The sequence below is a fragment of the Phyllobates terribilis genome, unplaced genomic scaffold (genome assembly GCF_046119375.1).
Source record: "Phyllobates terribilis strain yellow unplaced genomic scaffold, ASM4611937v1 Scaffold_3__8_contigs__length_932513732, whole genome shotgun sequence".
Lineage (NCBI taxonomy): Eukaryota > Metazoa > Chordata > Amphibia > Anura > Dendrobatidae > Phyllobates > Phyllobates terribilis.
In genome coordinates, this window is record NW_027362763.1 from 405,397,691 (window position 1) to 405,418,688 (window position 20,998).

The window sequence follows — 20,998 nt, forward strand, 5'->3', positions numbered from 1 at the left end:
ATGGTTATGGTTACCCTTGTTATTACCACCTTTGGTTATCCAGAGCAGTGGAGAGGTTAATAATTTGATTCCCTTTTTGTCTTGGGTAATCCCCCTTATTTTAGTCGTTTACAGTAGAATAATCCTTTTGCATTTTAATTGCTGGTGGTCTAGGACAACGCCCTTGCTTGGTGGTCCAGAGTAGTAGAGTGATTAACTTAGTTGTTTACTCACCTCCCAAGGCTTGATTTATGTGTTCAGTCTCCCACAACAGATGTTCTCATCACATTTAGCTTCAGTTCTCGATCAGCACATATCGATTAGTCCCTACTGGGTTAAAGTGGCCAGTGTGTGTGTAAGGAGATGGACATATTGCTCACGTTCCCCCCTTGAAGAAACAAGTGTTATTGTACTGTGTAATGTAAATTGTGACTTGTGTTAGTAATGTTGATAATGACAGCTGGGACAGTGAGGGTTAATGGTTGGGACTAGCCCAGAGTGGGAGTGGCTAAGATGAAGGGAAAGTGACAGTTTCCTGTTTGAATGGCAGAAAGGGCCCAGAGTGCATAGAGAAGAGACCTAAGGTCTAGACAGGGAGAAGGAGGTAGCCTGATTCGGAGCGGAAACTAAGAAGAGTGACTGAGAGATACAGAGATTTACCAGAGATGGGTTCTGGGAGAGGACGCATAGCAGTATAGCACAGAGTTTATAACCCCTAAAGTTAATGGGCCTAGACAGGATAGAGTACACGAGACAAAGAGAGTGCCCTGAGCGGAAGTTCCTTAGTGTCAATAAAAGAGAGGATAAGTACCGGACATACTGGCAAAGTAGCTCCCCTAAGGGGAAAGAAGACGTGGAACTGTGGGTTGAATAAAGGACTCTTGCAGGCTGACTTGTAGCTTCGAGCTGGGGTTGTGGTGAAGTAGTGAGGAATAGTAAAGATAGAGAGCAAGTAAAGAGAGGAGAAAGGGATTGAATTTGGGTGAGGAAAATGTTGTTCATTATGAAGGAAAGGTTTGAGAAGATATGTACCTACTATATACTGTATATAACCCTCCCCAAGTTAATGTCCAATAAAAAGTTTATTTTTGACTGATGGTCTCCCTCCTTGAACTGTAAAACATCTGGTCCTGGCCAAGCAGCAACATCGGTTACCTGCACGGGCATAGTGCCCTCACAGTACAAGTAACACACCCAGCCAAGACCTCCATCTTCATGCAACGTGCCAGGCATAAGAGAGGAGTACCTTGCCCATGGCTACCGCCTACATGCCACGGTTACAAATGTATAGTCTGATTTTTCTAGAATTGTTGTAAAGGAAACAATCATGAGGTCTAGCTAGACCTTTTCTATCTAAAAGCTCCATCTATTGTCCAGAAATGCAGTATGTTATGTGGAAAATTTGTGCTTGTGAAAATACATCTCTACCAACTTTCTGTTGCTTGAAATATTCTCTTAACATGTCTGTGCCTCTTCATCGTTTGCTGCAAGCATACAACTGGGAATCACAAGATAAAAGTCGCTGTGAATGCCTATGAACATTTTGTAAAGCAGCTGATACAATAGTGCAGATGCCGCCTGTAACGTGTGTCTAAACTACATTTATGGAAATAAGCCTACGGTGTCTTCGCAACATGGTTCTGTTATATATGTATATCACTGTATGAGTATTTGTACAAATGTTTCCTGAAGATTGGCATTTGCCCTGCTTTTCAGCATTTAACAGAATTCAGCAGAAGGGGGCATCCAGTATTGCTAAATTAGAATTCTTTAGACTTTACAAGGAAATACGTTATTTTAATGGATTATTAATAGTGTTGAGCGAACATGCTCGACACTGCTCGGTACTCGCCCGAGCATCACACTACTCGGGATGTTCGGCGAGCACCGAGCATTTCCGGGTTACTCGGGCGGGAGCTCGGGTCTCCGCCCTGCGTGTTTGGCGCTCTTTACAGAGCCAATGAACATGCAGGGATTGCCAGCCAGTCACTGTAATGCCGCAGCCATGTTGGTTGTGGGCATTACAGTGACTGGCTGGCCACACAGCGTCACCTCGAGTATTTATAACCGGGCGCCGCCATCTTGGACACAGTCGCTCCGGATCAGACAGTGTAGGGACAGCGCTGCTGATTTAGGGAGAGATATAAACTGCGAAATAGTTAGTGTCGGGTCTGTAAAGGCTGCCAGATCAAAAAAACAGTCCATCTCAGGACTAATATCCATCCCAGATATCAGGCAGGCAGGCTGTATAGGAGACGCAGTGGTTATACCAGCAAACGCTGCATTACAGTCCTGTGTGCTGCTCCTGTATATGAAATTGCTGGACTTAGCTCCAGGTCTCAGGGGACAGGAAAAATCCTTTTTTTTTCATCTAAATCCTCTTTTTTTTTTCCCTCCTTCACACTGTACAAATACCCGTCTTATTAACCTTTTGGTGTCCATCCCCCCCCCATCCAAAAAAAAGTGTATCTCTGATTTTTCAGACACAAATATATCTGTTGAAAATAGTCAGGTGTAGGCTAGAGAAACAGAAGTGTTGTTTTCAACTTCCACGGTTCAAACCTCTGTATTATCCACTTTTGGGCCATTTGTATCTTTAAAAAAAAAACAGTTTGAGTGTGTCGCTCACTGTTCAGCCGCAAATATATATATATTTAAAAAAGTCTGGTATACCCCAGTAAACAATAACTGTGGTTTTGCCATCCCACTGTAAAAAATCTCTATTATTCAGGTTTTGGTATTTTTTACGTAAAGAAAAACAGTAGTGTCTCCTGACTGTTGTGACAAAAAAATATATCTGTTGAAAATAGTCTGGTGTAGGTCAGACAAATCCCAGTGTGGTTTTGCAGTTCCACGGGTCAAATCTCTGTACTATCCAGTTTTGGGCCTTTGGTATCTAAAAAAACACAGTTTGAGTGTGTCGCTCACTGTTCAGCCGCAAATCTATATATTTAAAAAAGTCTGGTATACCCCAGTAAACAAGAACTGTGATTTTGTCATCCCACGGTAAAAAATCTCTATTATTTAGGTTTTGGTATTTTTTACGTAAAGAAAAACAGTAATAGTTTCTCCCTGATTGTTCAGATTGTTTAAAAGAGTCGGGTGTAGGCCAGAGAAATAGAACTGTGGTTTTCCTCTTCCACGGTTCTAATCTACTTATTACCCTTTTTCCATTGATAGTGCGAGTGTAAGCTATTTTACTTCCTTTACAATGGGCAAGGCGCGTGGCAAGGGACGTGGAAGTGGACGTTCTGGTGATGGTTCGTGCAGAGGACGGGGCCGTGGCCAAGGTGAAAATGTGCCACAACCAACAGCCACATCTTCTCGCTCCCACTTCTTGACCGAATTACTAGGGAAGCACAGAACAACACCAGTATTGAGAACTGATCAGTGTGAACAGGTTATTAATTGGATAGCAGATAATACTTCCAGTTACCTGGGCACCACCACCTCCAGTCTGTCTTCCACACGGTCAACTCTTAGTAGCCGTGAGTCTCGACCGCATACTCCTCCTCACCCTGATGCTCCTTCCTCCCACCATGCCGAGTGTCGTCAGACAGCAATTGATCCCACACTTGGACACTCTGAAGAGCTGTTCACTGGTCCATTTCCATATTTGGGCCCCTCGCCTGATACGCTTGAAGTGGTGGAAGAGGAGATCCCATGTAGCGATGCCCAAATATTTGAACAGCCACAGGAAGTTGACGCTGGCAATTTGTCACAAGAGCTGGACGATGACGAGACACAATTGCCAGGAAGTGAGGAGGAGCATCGTGGTGCGCAAGTGGAAGAGGAGGAGGTGGTGGATGATCTAGTAACTGACCCAACGTGGCAGGAGGACATGCAGAGTGAGGCCAGCAGCACACAGGGGGAGGGAGGCTGAGTACCCCAACAGGCAGGAAGAAGCAGTGTGGTGGCCGCAGACAGAAGGCGGGCAACCGTTCCCCGTAACACCAACACGAGGGACGTTGCCAGTACAAGCGGTAGGTCTTCCAGAGTCTGGAATTTTTTTAAAGACTCTGCTGATAACCCCAAAAAGGCCATATGTTCCACCTGCCATGCCAGCATCAGCAGGGGTGACCAAACTACCAGCCTGACCACCACCAGCATGATCAGGCACATGGCAGCAAAGCACCCGACTTTGTGGGGCGAAACCCAGGGTCCACGACCAGTGTCAGCGGGTGTCACCACTGCTTCTTCCACTGTTGTGCGTGCAATAGAACCCCCTGTTGTGTGTGCAAGGCAATCCCCTGTCCATACTGCATGTAAAGATGCCTCCTCCTCTCAGTCTTCACTTGTTATGGCAGTTTCTCAAGAAACAGCATCAACGTCCACGTCCCACCGCAGCGTTCAATTGTCCATATCCCAGACCTTTGAACGAAAGCGGAAATTCGCAGCTAACGCCCCACAGGCCACAGTCCTAAATTCGCACATTTCACGACTGCTTGCGTTGGAGATGCTGCCTTTTAGGCTGGTGGAGACGGAATCCTTCCGCAATCTTATGGCGGTGGCCGTCCCTCGGTACTCGGTCCCCAGCCGACACTATTTTGCCCGGTGTGCCATCCCCGCACTACACAAGCACGTGTCCCAAAGCATCTGCCGTGCCCTCAACAACGCAGTTACTGGGAGAGTCCACCTGACAATGGACACGTGGACAAGTGCTTGTGGCCAGGGCCGGTACATCTCTCTGACGGCACACTTGTCAAAATTAGGCCTATTTACGTTGGAAAAGAGAAGGCTTAGGGGAGACCTCATAAACATGTATAAATACATCAGGGGGCAGTACAGAGATCTCTCCCATGACCTGTTTATACCAAGGATGGTGACAAAGACGAGGGGGCACACTATGCGTCTGGAGGAAAGGAGGTTCCTGCACCAGCATAGAAGGGGATTCTTTACGGTCAGAGCCGTGAGACTCTGGAACTCTCTGGGAGAGGAAGTGGTGATGTCCAACTCACTTAATGAGTTCAAGAGAGGCCTGGACGCCTTTCTTGAGAACAATAAAATTACATCTTATGCTTAGTGATAGTTAATTAATCCAGATTGGTGTCGGGAAGTGAATTTTTTCCTCAATGATGTCAATTGGCCTATACCGCATGTTTTTTTTTTTGCGTTCCCCTGGATCAACGCTGCGGAATAGCTGCAGTGCACAAGAAATAGGCTGAACTGGATGGACGCTTGTCTTTTTTCGGCCTTATAAACTATGTAACTATGTAACTATGGGTAAACATAGTGGAAGCCGGGACCCAGTCGGACCTTGGGACGGAACACGTCCTCCCCACACTGAGGATTGCGGGCCCTATGTCAGTCATAGTTGCCCCCACAGTGTATAGCTCCTGCGCATCATCCTCCTCCTCCTCCTCCTCCTCCTCATGTTCAGCCTCCATCTCAGATATCACCACATCAGTTACTAGCTGGAAGCACTGCAGTACTGCCTCTGCCAAGCGGCAACAGGCTGTGCTGAAACTCATAAGCTTAGGTGATAAACCTCACACTGCTTGTGAGTTGTGGACAGCTGTGAAAGAGCAGGCAGATCTGTGGCTGAGACCGCTGAACCTACATCCCGGCATGGTCTTGTGTGACAATGGCCGTAACCTGGTGGCGGCTCTGAGGCGAGGTGAGATCACACAGTTGCCATGCCTGGCTCATGTGCTTAACCTCGTGGTTCAGCGGTTTCTTAAATCGTACCCCGAGTTGCCAGATCTGCTCGTGAACGTACGCCGCCTGTCAGCTCATTTTCACAAGTCGGCTACAGCTTCCGCCGCCCTTGCTGTGTTGCAGCAGCGTTTGCAGCTTCCGGCACACCGACTGGTGTGTGATGTCCCCACACGTTGGAACTCTACCCTCCACATGTTGCAAAGGATTTGTGAGCAGAAGAGAGCAGTTGTGGAGTACCAGATGCATCAAGGCCGTTGATATTCAGGTCAGACTCCACACATAAGACCTCAGGAGTGGACCTGGATGTCTGACATATGTACCATCCTGACAAACTTTGAGGAGGCCACCAAGATGGTGAGTGGCGATGACGCCATCATTAGTGTCAGCATCCCACTTGTCTGTCTTTTGCAACGCTCTCTGCAGAGAATTAAAGAGGAGGCATTGCAGCCAGAGTATGATGAGATGGATCAAGAAGCCGTAGTGGGCGATTATACACAGCCCAGCCTCATCTCATCCCAACGTGCATTGGGGGACAATGAGGGAGAGGAGGAGGAGGAGGAAGAACAGGAGCTGCTATCATGCGTTGTAGATGGTAGTACCTGTACAAGTGTCATACCGTCGGTTCAGCGTGGGTGGCCTGAGGACAGGGGGGGGGGAGGAGGAGGAGGAGGAGGAGGAGAGCATAGTCAGTCGTCATCTTGGGGAGGACACGGAAATCTTGCCCGTTACCAGTCTGGCACGTATGGCTGACTTTATGTTACGCTGCCTTAACTGTGACCCTCGCGTTGTCAAAATGTTGGGTGACAGTCATTACTGGTTGGTGACACTTGTAGACCCCCGCTACAAGGAGAACTTTCACTCTCTTATTCCTGAGGTGGAGAGGTCTACAAAAATGGGGCAGTACCAGAAGGCCCTTGCTGCAGAACTCTTAAAAAATTCCCATCTGAACACGCTAGCGGCAGAGGTCACAGTTCGTTGCCCAACCAAGGCGTACAGGCGAGAGAGATGCAACTCCATTCCAGCAGAGGCAGGGGAACACTGTCAACGTTCTGGGACAGGTTTCTGACACCCGCCCAGCTTACAGGCCCTGAGGCGTGGGGTACTCTCACAAGGAGTGGAAAGTTTCAAAAGATGGTGAGGGAATACCTTGCCGACCTTACCAGCGTCCTCCGTGATTCCTCTGTGCCTTTTAATTATTGGGTATCCAAGCTGGACACTTGGAATGAACTCGCTTGGAGGTCCTGGCCTGACCTGCCGCTAGCGTGTTATCGGAGCGTGTTTTTAGTGCCGCTGGGGGAATTATAACTGATAAGCGCACTCGCCTGTCAACTGACAATGCTGACAAGCTGACCCTTATCAAAATGAACAAGGGCTGGATTGGGCCAGACTTCTCATCACCACCAAATGACAGCAGAGTAACATAAAGTCAAATCCACTGTGTTATTTCGGGAGGTGTATTCACATGCACCGCTTCACACCCACACATGGCTATACGCTTTCTCATTTCGGCTGTTTTATGTTCTCCTTATCCTCAGCCTCCACCACCACTATACCACCAGGGTGCCTGCATTGCAAGTTCCTCTGTCCTTATTTTTGTCAGCTTTTGCTTGGAAAGCATAAGCCAAGACTGGGAGACCCACTCCCCAATAATGGGACTTATGTTTGTAATATGCTGTACTGCATGGTTCTTGTAAGGGGCATTGCAAGTTGCTCCGTCCTAAATTTTGGAAGCTTTTGCTTGGAAGGCATAAGCAAATACTTTGGGAGACCCACTCCCCAATAATGGGACTTATGTTTGTAATATGCTGTACTGCATGGCTCTTGTAAGGGGCATTGCAAGTTGCTCCGTCCTAATTTTTGGAAGCTTTTGCTTGGAAGGCATAAGCAAATCCTATGGGAGACCCACTCCCCAATAATGGGACTTATGTTTGTAATATGCTGTACTGCATGGTTCTTGTAAGGGGCATTGCAAGTTGCTCCGTCCTAATTTTTGGAAGCTTTTGCTTGGAAGGCGTAAGCAAATACTATGGGAGACCCACTCCCCAATAATGGGACTTATGTTTGTAATATGCTGTACTGCATGGCTCTTGTAGGGGGCATTGCAGTTCCTCATAATTTTTGGAAAGCCTTCCATTCACTGCTTAGGCCAACAGTGCACAGGAGACCCAGTTGCTAAAAATGGAAAAAAAGGTTTAGTTAAGGCCCTCTGACCTCCATGTCATTTCCAAGGGGCATTGGAGTGCCTCAAAATTTTTGGTAGGCATTGCACTCACTGTATGCCCTATAACTGTATAGCCGAACCGCTCCTTTTGTTACAGAAACATATCCTACAAGACCTATCTGGTTGACTGGCCTGATATTGATGTGAATGGTCCCTGTTCCTCCTGCTCTTTCTCCTTTGCCACTACCTCATGCATCATTTATCACCTAAAGCTTTGTTTTAGCTTGAGTCATAGAACTTGGATAGTAGCAGGAAAACATCCAGCAATCGTCGGAGGAGGTAGGATATGCGCCAAATCGCTGACCACCTCAGGCCTAGCCGCTACTACATACATGCGCTTGCATAACCACAAAACAAAGCAGATGCTAACTTCTATCATCCTCATCATGCTCCTCACCTTGGCACTCTCAACTCCCCTGATGGAGAAGCCAGGGCCCACCGGAGGAGTCTGGTTGTCTGGTGGGCTTGGCCAATCCTGCCCTAAAGCAGGCCAGGCTAAGAAAAGTGTGGAAAAGGTTACCTGGACAAATAGGGGTGGCTGGGGACCGAGTATGGACACCCGGCCGCCCCCTGGAGGCTGGGGAGCAAGCGGGGACATCCGGCCACCGGGCTGCTGGGGACTGAGTATGGATACCAGGCCGCCGACTCAGCCATGGCGTGGTGGCCAGATTCCGCCTCCACATGCCTAAAAGGCCCAATTTAAAGTGCAAGCAAGCAAGCAGTATGGTATTGCAGCCTGGGGGTGGGTGGGTGGCAGGCTGCATACTTGCGCTTGCATTGCAAGGAATGGGAGAGGTACAATTGAACACTGCCCTGGGACAAGGACTTGAATGGGGATAGTTGCAAGTCTGCAACGACAGGTGCAGGGTGGGAGGCATCTTCGCATGTACCATGAACAGGGGTTTGGCATGCACACACTACAGCGGAATAGGCTCTCCTTCCCACTAAATGCACTGGGGAGGGCACAGGTAATGTTTTGGTATACGCGCTTAATCTCATGTATAAGGCACACCAGGACAAATAGGGGCGGCTGGGGACTGAGTATGGATACCTCGCTGCCGAAGCAGCCATGAGGTAGTGGCCAGCTTCGGCCTCCTCCAAACTAAAAGGCCCCATTTCAAGTGCAAGCTAGCAGTATGGCATTGCAGTCTGGGGGTGGGTGGGTGGCAGGCTGCACACTTACACTTGCATTAAAAGAAAACAAAGCAGATGCTAACTTCTGTCATCATCATCATGCTCCTCACCTTGGCACTCTCAACTCTCCTGATGGAGAAGCCAGGGCCCACCGGAGGAGTCTGGTTCTGTGGTGGGCTCGTCCAATGCTGCCCTAAAGCAGGCCGGGCTAAGAAAAGTGTGTGGGGGGATGTTTCAAGGAGAAATAGGGGTGGCTGGGAACCGTTTATGGACACCCGGCTGCCCCCAGGCGGCTGGGAACAGTGTGTGGACACCCGGCTGTGGGGCGGCTGGGGACCGAGCATGGACACCCGGCCACCGGGCGGCTGGGGACTGAGTATGGATTCCAGGCCGCCAACGCAGCCATGACGTGGTGGCCAGATTCTGCCTCCACATGCCTAAAAGGCCCAATTTCAAGTGCAAGCAAGCAAGCAATATAGTATTGCAGCCTGGGGGTGGTTGGGTGGCAGACTTCATATTTGCGCTTGTATTGCAAGGAATGGGGGAGGTACAATTGAACACTGCCCTGGGACTAGAACTTGCACGGGGATAGTTGCAAGTCTGCATCTTCTGATGCGGCAAGGATCACTTATGATGGGCACACTTTTAGACAGTGACCTGGGTGTCAGAGATGCTTCCAGGGGTCTTCCCCATGCTGTTCCCATGTCTTTTCAGCACTTTATGCATGTGTCACACAGCACATGGCCAGATAATGTTGTAAAATGTTAAAATGACATTTCCCGGTGAATGCATTTGTCACAGTTGAAAGCAATACAAAAGTGCAAAAACGCATAAAAAAATGCTACTTGTGAACATAGCCCAAGGTGTAGAGGAGTATTTTTGTTTTTGGTTATTTATTTTACCTTATACACAAGTCTTTACCCTGGAAAAGAAATTCCTTAACATATTTCACAGGAAAAAAGTTTGTTTCGTTTTTGAACGTTTTATTGTGAGCCCGTAAAAGTGGCTTAATACCTCTGACCACGTTGTTGACAGCAGTGACCTGGGAGTCAGAAATGCTTCCTGGGGCGATCCCCATGCTGTCCCCATGTCATTTGAGCACTGTCACTATCGTTTTGGGCACTTGTTAGGCTTTTAAAAGACTGCCGGGGGTGCCACCGCAAAAATGCTCGGGTCTCCCATAGACTAACATTGGGCTCGTTGCTCGGGTCGAGCACCCGAGTATCACGGCGAGCTCGGCCCGAGCTTCGAGCACCCGAGCATTTTAGTGCTCGATCAACACTAATTATTAAATATTGCAATGTAAAAGGTCCTAGAATCTATAACATTGCTTGAAACTTTCCCTCCCCGAAGTAGGACAAAGTTGAGATAAGGATGGAAGGCAGGCATTTTCTAAAACTTCCATAGCTGCTGTCCTGGTACAGTCATCAGAATACTGATGCTGTTTGCAGAGAAAGGTTAGGTCTAATGGACTATTTGTTGCAGATCGTCGTCTAACTCAATTTAGAAAATCGAGTGCTTTCACAGAATAAGAACTGGTCTGATAGTTTCATTCTGTGGATGGTGAAGCTGTTACAGCTCTGTGGGATGGTGCAGGCTCAGAAAATGAACCTGCACCATCCAATGTGTGTTTCAGCTGCACATTACAGTTTTTTTTTGGTTGCTACTGTCGATAGAGTTGCTCCCTCTGTCTCTTTTTCAACCCCGTGACAATACATCATCATGATAACCAATGACGAAACAATGGATCCAAAAGCATGTCTTACTACATGTATCAGACCCTGTCAGTGGCAGGGCTTAATATATTGCCTGTCAGTTACATGCTGACAAACATAATACACTACAATACAAAGGTATTGCAGTGTATTATATGAGTGATCACAGTATCACATGCTCAAGTTCCTTAGGTTAAAAAAAAGTTGTCATCGCCAACAAAGGCTTTTGCACAAAGTATTAAATAAATTTCAGTAAGCGTGCTCAATACATTTTCCCTGTGTCGTTTCTCATTATTACACACAGCTTAATTTATGGACATCTATGGTTTGATTTCTTTGCATGTGTGGATTGGATGGGTTGTTATCGACATCTGGTGAGAATTTCATGTCACTAGCACCCTTAGGAATATATTTAGAGAATTGTGACATGTTCAACACACTATATATGTAGGTCTGTGTGTTTGTGTGTATACATATGTATATATATTATGTGTATGTGTGTGTCTATATATTTGTAGTTCAGTTTGTGCAGCACTTTCCATTAGAAGTTTGGAGGATCTGGTTTAATAAATCTCCCCCACAATGTATGTGTAAACCTTCCTGAAGCCCCCATACACAGTAGATGGCTATCAGCGGAGTGATTATTTCTCTAACAGCTCTCTCTCCTGACTCCTCCATACTGGAGTGCTCTGTTCTTTCTCTTCTGGTAATTGCATGCTCTCCTTCCTACATTTATACACTTTTCATTAGTGCTGTTTTCCTCTTTGCTCTTGGCCATCTTCTTTCATCAAGTGCTTCTTCCTCAAACTCCCCTAACATCTCGCCCTCCTTTCTCTTCTTGCCACTCATTCCTTTTCTGCCGAGCACTTTGTCTCCTCCACTCTTTTGCCCTATTCTGTTTTTCATAATGGAACATGGTTATTATGTACTTGGCACAAGTAATATTACTCGGTGGATTTCTCCGCACTTTGTAAATTTTATATAACGGACACTGTTGTACTAGAACCTGACAGGTTCAGAATTTCAGGAACCGATCTCTTTGCTGTCATGCTTGTCTATCAAAGGGCTAATTTCAAGGCGCTGTATAACTTGGGGAATGGACTCGGATTTTGATACCTTGCTGTAAACATCCTTGTCATCTTGGAATCGGTGAGGCAGTGACACATTATACAGTTGCTTTAGCGGATAAATCAGACAAATGTCATGTTAGGCTTTCTTCAATTCATTCTCTTAGTCACTGCTGATGGATATAAATGCCGGGGTGGTAGGAGTCTTGGGCTGAAGTTAAAACAATCACTTCTGCACTCTAGTGAATATGACAGCTTTGCTGATGACTGAAAAATATAAATTACATATGAGTTTAGGTTTCGGCCTAGATTTTAACTCTTTACTCTGAATACTTTTCACGCCATCACTCTTTACTAACTGCTTTTATATTAGTAGTACATTGTGCTACAAGATCTTCCGGTTGCCTACTAACCACTTCCTCTTTGGGTGACTACCTTTTTGGTATACCTGACCCTTTAACATGAATTCTGCCGTCCAATACTTTGGTAAATGACATAGACAGTATCATATGTATAGCTATGAGTTATGCCTCCCCTACTCAAATAAATGGAGCTAGAGATGGAAGACTGGAGCCTTTACTAGACCAAGCTTTTTACTCTCCCAATAAACCTAGTTGACCTGAAAAAAGGTTTTCCCAACTCTATTTTTTATATATTTTTATAGTGATTGTCCCCTTCTTAATCTCTGTTTCCCCTTTGTAAAATAATATGAACATCTATACTCACATCCGGTGTCGGCGCCGTTCCAGTGGTGTCAGCACTTGCTCTTCGCAGGGATCCCTGCGGCCAATCAGCAGCCGCTTCACTCTTCCCGCCTTCAGCTGAATTACATACGTCCAGAAGAAGTGAGAGAGCAGCAGCGCTCATTTCCTCTGGATGTATGTCATTTGTCCCAAGGTGGGGAGAGTGAATCCAGTGCTGGTTGGCCACAAGGATTGCGTGACATAATGTCACGCAATCCCGGGGGAGCCAGTGCTGAAGACACAGGCACCAGAGATGAGTGTTATTTTTTGCAAATACTACTACTACTTAACAATTGCACTACTCGGACAACCCATTTAATACTACATACTACAATCCTAATACTACCTATTTTTATAAGAGAACTAGACTTTATGTATCAAGCTTATAGAGAACCCTTCTCCACCAAGTGGACCAGTTTTAGTAATCGTGTGTCCTCCAATGTTGGACTCCAATAGAGCAGACATGTTCCTTCTGATTTACTATTCATTCAATATGCTTATATGAAAGTATATACCATAAATTGTTAACACCATCTCAGTGTCATTCATATTTAATAGACAGTACATTAATTTTACTACTTGGAGGCATGTTCATTTACCAGAAAGGCAAATATTGTTCATTTCACGCTATGCACACAATTAGCATGATGTCTTGTGCTGATGTTTCATTTGCAACTGTGCCGGTGATAAATGATTTTTATTTGCATAAAATCGTGGGGTACGGTTGTCATTTTCTCAACGTACAGAACTCATTCTGTCACATGTAAATGCCTACTGAGCAAATAATGTGGTCAATGCTGACATTGAAATATGGCGTGTTAGGTGAAAGTTGTTCTTCTATCTTCCCATTGCCTTGGTGAAGCATTTTGCTTGCATGCTGCAGTTTCCAGAAGCCTTTGCTGCACGCTGAGCCTGTGTTTGGCGGTGTGCATTGTGTTGGCGCTCGCTTATTGAGAAGCCATTGGCCACTGCACAATGCCTGGAAGCTGGCTGCAGACACAAATGTAGTTAGACAGAATCTACCTGTGCTCTGGAAACGAAACAATCTGTTCTGTGACCGTTCGGCTCAGGGTAAGAATAATCCGTAAATTATTAAAATGACAATACATGGAGAGCGGCATTTCAAGAATGGAAGACTCAGTGATTTTATTCCAGCTTGTATTATGCAGCAGTATTAAAATTTCATATGGTATGCAAATATGATCTCCGGTAAATGATAGAATTGTATGTGTGCCTGAAATACTGACTCTGATGAGTAGACGTAAAGCCCAACAGTGCGCAATATTGTTTTTTTCAGCCGTTAAATCAGATAAAATAAAAAATAACATTTGAATGGCCTCCCACACTTGGTTTGTGCACCCACCATCCCCCCTTGTGCTTCGATTAGATGTGACTTGTTCAGCAACCTTCAGCGCAGCTCGTCCTCGTTTTTCCTTTTAGCTATTTTCTCTAGTTTCTCTATTTATTTGTTGTCTTCTTTTGGTAAGACCTATTAAAATGGAATATGCTTATGTAGTCATTTACTTTATTGTTTATATATTTTGGTGAGGCAACATTCTACAGATTATCTCCTTACAAGTCATTATAATTAGTGATAATAATCTTTATAATAAGCTTTATTTTTATACAGCGTAAACATATTCCACATTATCATGGCGGAAACCGGAGAATCCAGGGGAAACCCAGGCAAACACGGGGAGAACATACATGAGTGCAAGTGCTCGTTACAAGAGTTTGCCTAGGGTGCTCGGGTATGCACCGAGTATCGCCGGTGCTCAAGTGACATGCTCGAGTCCCCGCGGCTTTTAGACCGCAACAAAACATGCGGGGATTGCCTCACAAACACAAGCAATCCCTGCATGTTTTGTTGCTGTCTAATAGCTGAGTAATATGCGGCCTCGGGGACCCAAACCTGTCACTTGAGATAATTGACCAGAAATCAAGTATTCTACAAGTCTGTTAATTAATGGTGATTATGGGTCAAAATTAGGTGAATGGGGAATTTGAACATTTTTGGCAAATGTGGACCATTGCCTGTCTTCACCTCCCCACTCCCGCATGCACAGGAATGCTCAGCTGTTCTGACAGCGACTTATCCCTAGAGAACAAAAGTTTCGGTGGTTGAGATTCCAATGACCAGGTCATTCTTTCCCCCGATATCTCTTGGAGCCCATTTGGAAGACTCCTTGCATATTAGATGTTCATCCAATTGTAGTCGAATGTAATAGTCATTTAAGACTTTATTTTGAAGGCCGTAATGCGGCCATGTTTTTTAATGTCGGTATTAGCTTGTTTTGCTGCCTTTATTGGGGTGTGTGCACACGGCACATTTTAGATGCCGTCATACCCGCATAGCTTTTAAGTCAGAAGATACTTCAGGAAACCGCCGGTGATGTTTTTTTCTTGAAGCATTTTCCTTGACATCTTCAGCTGATTTTTTAAGGCGGCTTTGCTACTGCTTTTTATATGAAATTATCAGTTTTAAAAAAATTGTAGATAGTGACAGCTTCCAAGTTCGCGCCGCCTGAAGTATCGTAAGGTCACTCCTTTTAGCTATGTTACGGGTTACAAAGCCTGAAGCGGTTGAAAGAAGTGACTAAAGATGGAACTTGTGCACAACAAGTAGTTTTGACATTGCTGTGCATATTTATTCTTTTTGGATTTTTTTAGTGCTTTTTTCAGGCAGGTTATAGGCAAAATCAACCTGAAAAAGACTTCATGTGCACATGCCTTTCCCGAAAAACACAAATGTGGTCCATGCTATACTGCCTGAGGTCTAAATTACAACTCACTGGTAGGCACTTCTAGGATATATCTGCGTGGAGTAGAGATGTGACTAGTGATGAGCGGACCTCAAGTTCGGGTTTGTCTGGTTCGACCAAACTTTAGTCCAAAGGTCGGTTCGGGTACAAGAACTGTACCCGAACTTGAACCTGAACCCAAACCCCATAGAAATCAATGGGGACCCAAAGTTTGGAGCTGGAAAATCTCTGTCTCTCTGTATTTCGCTCTCTCTCTCTCTTTTCTCCCCAGACTCCCGAACTGAGCAGGGCTGTGGAGTCGGTAAGCCAAACCTCCGACTTTTCAATTTCCCTTACACCGACTCCACGACTCCGACTTCCCACATATATTGCTTATATTTAAGTGAAAATTTTATTGTAGTACAATGTGAACATCAGACATTTAATAATTTTTATGATACAATAATCAAGATATTTAGATAGAATATAATGATGGATAGCTGGAGGGATAGCTGGATAGATAGATAGATGGATGGAGGGATAGAGTGTGATAGACAGATGACAGCTACAGACAGCAAATAGTACATTGCACATATCGCACATATAGTTCACACACATTGTACAGAGAGCACATAATAATCACCTACAATATTAGCATTAGTTACCTTCCTGTGACAGAGATGAGCAGTAGTACTTTCACTTTCTCCAGCTCGGGTCCCAGGAATCGGATCCTGTGCAGGGCAGGCACCCCTCCCCCTCCTCTCTCTAGTGAAGACAGCAGAAGACAGGACAAAGGAGGGGAGATTGCCCCTTGCAGTCTGGAGCCAGTGCAGGACAGGAACACTGCAGCATACAAGTGAGTTTTGATAGGTGCATGCCCCTACTTCTAGGGGCTGGCTACGGCCATGATTCACACACAGCGTTTTTGCGGATCCTTTTTTTGCAGTAAAATGCAGTGTCTCTGGGCATCCCAGCAAAGTCAATGGGTTTCAAGATATGACATTCAGACACATCGTTTTGTGAGGATCCGTTTTTGGGCTCAAAAACGGATCCTCACAAAGAATGACCATGTCAGTTTGTGCGGCGTTTTTCTAATCTACTTTTGCTATTGAAAATATTATCTATGAGCTCAATAACCTTTCAGGTGATGCGGTTTTTTAAAAAGCTGATCTGCTTTTGCAGCTGAAAAACGTATCCTCAAAAAACGCAGCAAAAAATGTCTGGTGTTTATTTGGCTTTGGAAGGTCTAGCTTGTTGCTAGTTGGCACGGAGCTGTCAAAGTAAAATCAGGAGAGCCATCATGGTGACGTGGACATGATCACTCACTGTAAAGAAATTACTATTTATTATGTTAATTCCTTGAATAAATAGACGAAAATACCAATTTCTCTTGCATACTTCCAGCTGTGAAAACTTAAGGGCAATGCTCCTGGAGAAAAACTGTGCAAATGGCTGTCAGCCAGAAGAGCGTACCACGTAGTGCCGCCTATCCTGTAAGCCATTTTACATCTTAAGAATAGTAAAAACATAAAGATGTAGGGGCATAGACCCGGACCTTGATTCCAGCGATGTATCACTTACTGGGTTGCTTGTTGCAGTTTTGATAAACTCACTGTTTTGTCTGCTGCAGATCTAGCAGTTCTCTGAATGCTGATCTCTGTGTTACTCCACCCACACCACTGATTGGCAGCTTTCCATGTACACTGCGTAGGCAGAAAGCTGCCAATCAGTAGTGTGGGCAGGGTTAACCTGAGATCATGAATATAAAAGATTACGTGATAACAGCTGAAACAGTGGCTTTATCAAAACTAAAGCAAGGAGCCCAGTAAGTGACACATTGCAGGAATCGCAGTCTGTCTCTAAATTATGCTGCTCTCAAGGGCAAAACCTGGTTACAGATTTCCTTTACTATGAAGTTACACTATAGGTTATTGTTTTGGCGTTCATTGAACTTGTTAAAAAAAAAAATTGAGTAGCTTGGTGGCTCAGTGGTTAGCACTGCAGGCTCGCAGCGCTGGGGTCTTGGGTTCAAATCCCACCAAGGACAACATCTGCAACATCTGCATGTGTGCGAGGGTTTCCTCCGGGTTCTCCGGTTTCTTCCCACACTCCAAAGACATATTGATAAGGAATGTAGATTGTGAGCCCCAATGGGGAAAGCGATGATAATGTATGTAAAGTGCTGTGCAATTAATGGCGCTATATAAGTGAGTAAAATAAATAAGATGTAACCCAGTAGTAAGGAAACTATTTCACAACCTTCTTGATAACTTACACACCTCTTTTCTTGTCTGTACCGTTGTTCTGCGCTGAGTGAAATTGGGCAGCACCATAAATGTAGCTGTAATTGCCCGATTTGTCATAGTAAAACTTGACAGGTGCCCAATATTCCTGCCACTTTTTACATGGTTGAAACAATACTGATGTTTGTGCGGAATACAAGGTGACGGTTGTTAATTTTTATTCTGAACTACAGAGCAGCCGATACTATTAATGCATTTGTTCACCTTATTGTCAAGCTGAGTACATGAATCGTAACACCGCTATTTGAGGAAAGATCCCCTTTGATCAGATTAAAGTGTCTATCAGGCTCAAGGCTTTTTTTGCGCTTCTTGGTCTCTTGTAGCGGCTGTGATCAAACGCATTTGTGAATCTTTTTTAGTGCTGCGGATGTGCCAGCTGCTGCCAGTCTTCACTGTCTGTCCCGATTTTTAGACTTTTATTTTTTCAATGATGTTACTATCTAGCAGAAAACTTAGATATAGTGCAAGTTGAGGTTGATGCTGTTAAACGTATTTCCATTTTTGAAGCCTCCTTGTTCCTTAGAATTATACAATTTTTGTGTTTCTGTGTTTAGGAGCAGGAGTTATATCAGAAAGAAGGACTTGGAGTGAATGAGGTGCACTATGTGGATAACCAAGACTGTATAGGTAAGTGGATACATATTCTTTATTAAAGGGGTATGTTGCAAATGGCTCAAGTGTGCTATAAAAATAATAAATTACACACTCTGCTAAAATCCAATAAAGCTGTGGAAAACCCCTTTAGAATAAAATCCGAGTTATAATCTCAAATATGGCCAGACAACAATTCCAATCCAAAGAGTTGCTCATTACCCAATGCACTGGTGACCTAACACATTTTGCGTATCTTTGGCTATTCTCACAGTCATGACTTTAGTCTTTCACACGTTAGGGCTGTTTCCGATGTCCGTGATAATCTGTCCAATGTCGGATTGCAATGTATGGGCTGGCTGCACATCTCCTGACTGGAGGGACAGCTTCATAGAAAAGCATGAAGCTGTTGCGCTTGGGTCAGGAGATGTGGGGCCAGCCTGTGCATTGCCATCCGACATCACACCGATTGTCACGGACATCTGAAACAGCCCTAAGAGTGTGACTAAAGTCCCATGTAAAAGGGGTTGTGCCCCCATAAAGAATACATTTAGCTAAGCATAAAACTTGGAAATAAATGGTTTTGTAATTTACAGTTATTAAAAATTATGCTCCGTTCAAAAAATAACAACCTTTCATCTTCTAAAGTAGGCCCCCTGGCGTTATTCTGTCTGCAAGCGTTATCCGTCGGTCCTAGTGACCAATGAGATGGCCGAGCATGCGCAGTTCTTGTCATCATAAAAAAAGAGTTCCCCCACCTCCCCACCCCCAGTGTGCACAACTTATGTGAGATGCCACCTGCGCTCACACAGGTCTGACATCTGGGTGAGATTGTTCTGCTTCACGTGTGCGGTCACAGCTGTGTGAGCTCGATTGCAGACCGACGCTTCCCGCGCTCCCAGATGTCAGACCTGTGAACGCAGAGAGCGTCTCACATACGTTGTGCACACTTGGGGTGGGGAGGTGGGGGAACTCTCTTTTTTTTATGATGACAGGAACTGCGCATGCTCGGCCTGCGGATTGGCCATTAGGAACGACAGATAAAGCTTACAGATGGAATAATGCCAGGAGGCCTACTTCAGAAGATGAAAGGTTGTTATTTTTTGAACAGAGCATAATTTTTATTCCCAATCACCACCACATATAATAGTGGCAGCTCAATCATTTGTCCCCCCATAGTGCCCATGATGGCTCTATGTAAATGAAAAAAAAATGCTCATCATATATTATTGATTGTAAGTCGTGATGGGAAGATTAAAGCCTTAAAGCAGTAAAAAGCTTAAATTATGGAGTTGTTTTCTTGTGATACAAGTTGCATGACTTGACAGGGAACATTGGAGTATGTTCGAAACGCGTCACTTTCCGTTTATTTGCCTTGGATGTAATTTTAACATTTATATAGAGTAAAGAAAACTTTTTTTTCCCAGGAGCTGGAATACATCCCTCGTGTTTTTTCCAAGTTGCATGACTTGCCTTAACTTTCTCCATTTCTGTATTAGAGATGCTCTTAGCGTTTTGTGCAGGAGCATATTCCTAATATAGATGAGTTCAGTGTCCTGACTGGAATAGTTAAATGCTGCCTTGGTTTTAATTTCCTTTTTCTGTTCCTAAGACAGATGTGCAATTCTCTTTCCAGAGATAATTATCTGGAGGAAGAAATGTTAGAATCTTAAAGCGTTCCTTTAACATTGCTAATGCTGGCAGCACAGGAACTTTGCCGCACTGTTATATGGCAATGCTTTTTATGTGACATACAAACATGGTCCATCTTCTTCTACAGATCTGATTGAGTCAAAATTAGTGGGTATCCTGGATATACTGGACGAAGAGAACAGACTTCCTCAGCCTAGTGACCAACACTTCACATCCATGGTTCACCAGAAACATAAGAACCACTTCCGCCTTACGGTAAGAAATTCTCGTCTTGTGTCACAGGGGTAATTACTTTGACCTGGGGCAAAACTAGATGATGCACATATGGTAAAATATATGCATTTCTTGTAAATTATTGTAATATACACTGCACAAATGCACACTAGGCTTAGGTACCGCTCTTAGGTTGGGCTCTCCTAACACACAAGTGCACATTATTATTTCTTATCTTCCTATAGGGTCATGGTCTTCAGCCAGTGGTTTGTAACCAGAAAGTCTAAAAAACCCCAGCTGGGTGGAATATCATAGGACTTGTGGCCTAACCATTAAAAAACTGCTTAAAGGTGTTGCCCACTACTAGGACAACCACATCTTGATCTAAATGTTTGGCCCAATAAACTGAAAAAGCGAATACCTCCTGTGCCGGCACTGTTCCAGCTGTGTTGGCACTCGCGGTCCCTGACCTCCCGTGCGGTTGTTATGACACGAGAGCCTGGTGCCCAATCTGCGCTGGCGTCACTGGCCCTGCCTTCTGTCGAATTCAACAGGAAGAGGAAGTCCGGGCTGCAGCTAATCTGACTTCCTCTTCATGTTCAGTTCGTACAAAGGCGGGGACAATGACACCAGCGCTGATTGGGTGCCGGCGTCACGTGTCACAACAACCGCACGAGAGCCCCGGGACCGCGAGTGCTGACACCGCTGGAACGGCGCTGGTACGGGATGTGAGTATAAGATTTTTTTTTTTTATTGGAGCTTATCTTGGGGTATGAGAAGGAGTTGTCCAAGTAGTGGACAACTTCTTTAATGGAGTTATATAATACAAGATTTCACTGAAATATTTATCTGCAAATATTTGCGTTCATAGCTCTCCTTAAATTGTGAGTTTAATGCCCCCCCCTCACCGTCTCTATAAATTGATTGTGGCGAACGAGGATTAAAATATTGGAGACTTCTATTAGACTTATTATGCAACA

The 20,998-nt window shown here is 44.9% G+C and overlaps 1 protein-coding gene across 4 annotated transcripts in view; it reads left to right on the top strand.

Annotated features, from left to right (window-relative positions):
* The window catches only part of MYO6 (myosin VI), a 271,734-nt gene that overhangs the window by 137,825 nt on the left and 112,911 nt on the right, over positions 1-20,998 (top strand). For all 4 annotated transcript variants that reach the window (XM_073675590.1, XM_073675592.1, XM_073675593.1 and 1 more), the window contains exons 15-16: positions 18,116-18,188; positions 19,933-20,060. In XM_073675590.1, coding sequence (XP_073531691.1) covers positions 18,116-18,188; positions 19,933-20,060 — 201 coding nt within the window. The remainder of the gene's footprint in view (positions 1-18,115; positions 18,189-19,932; positions 20,061-20,998) is intronic.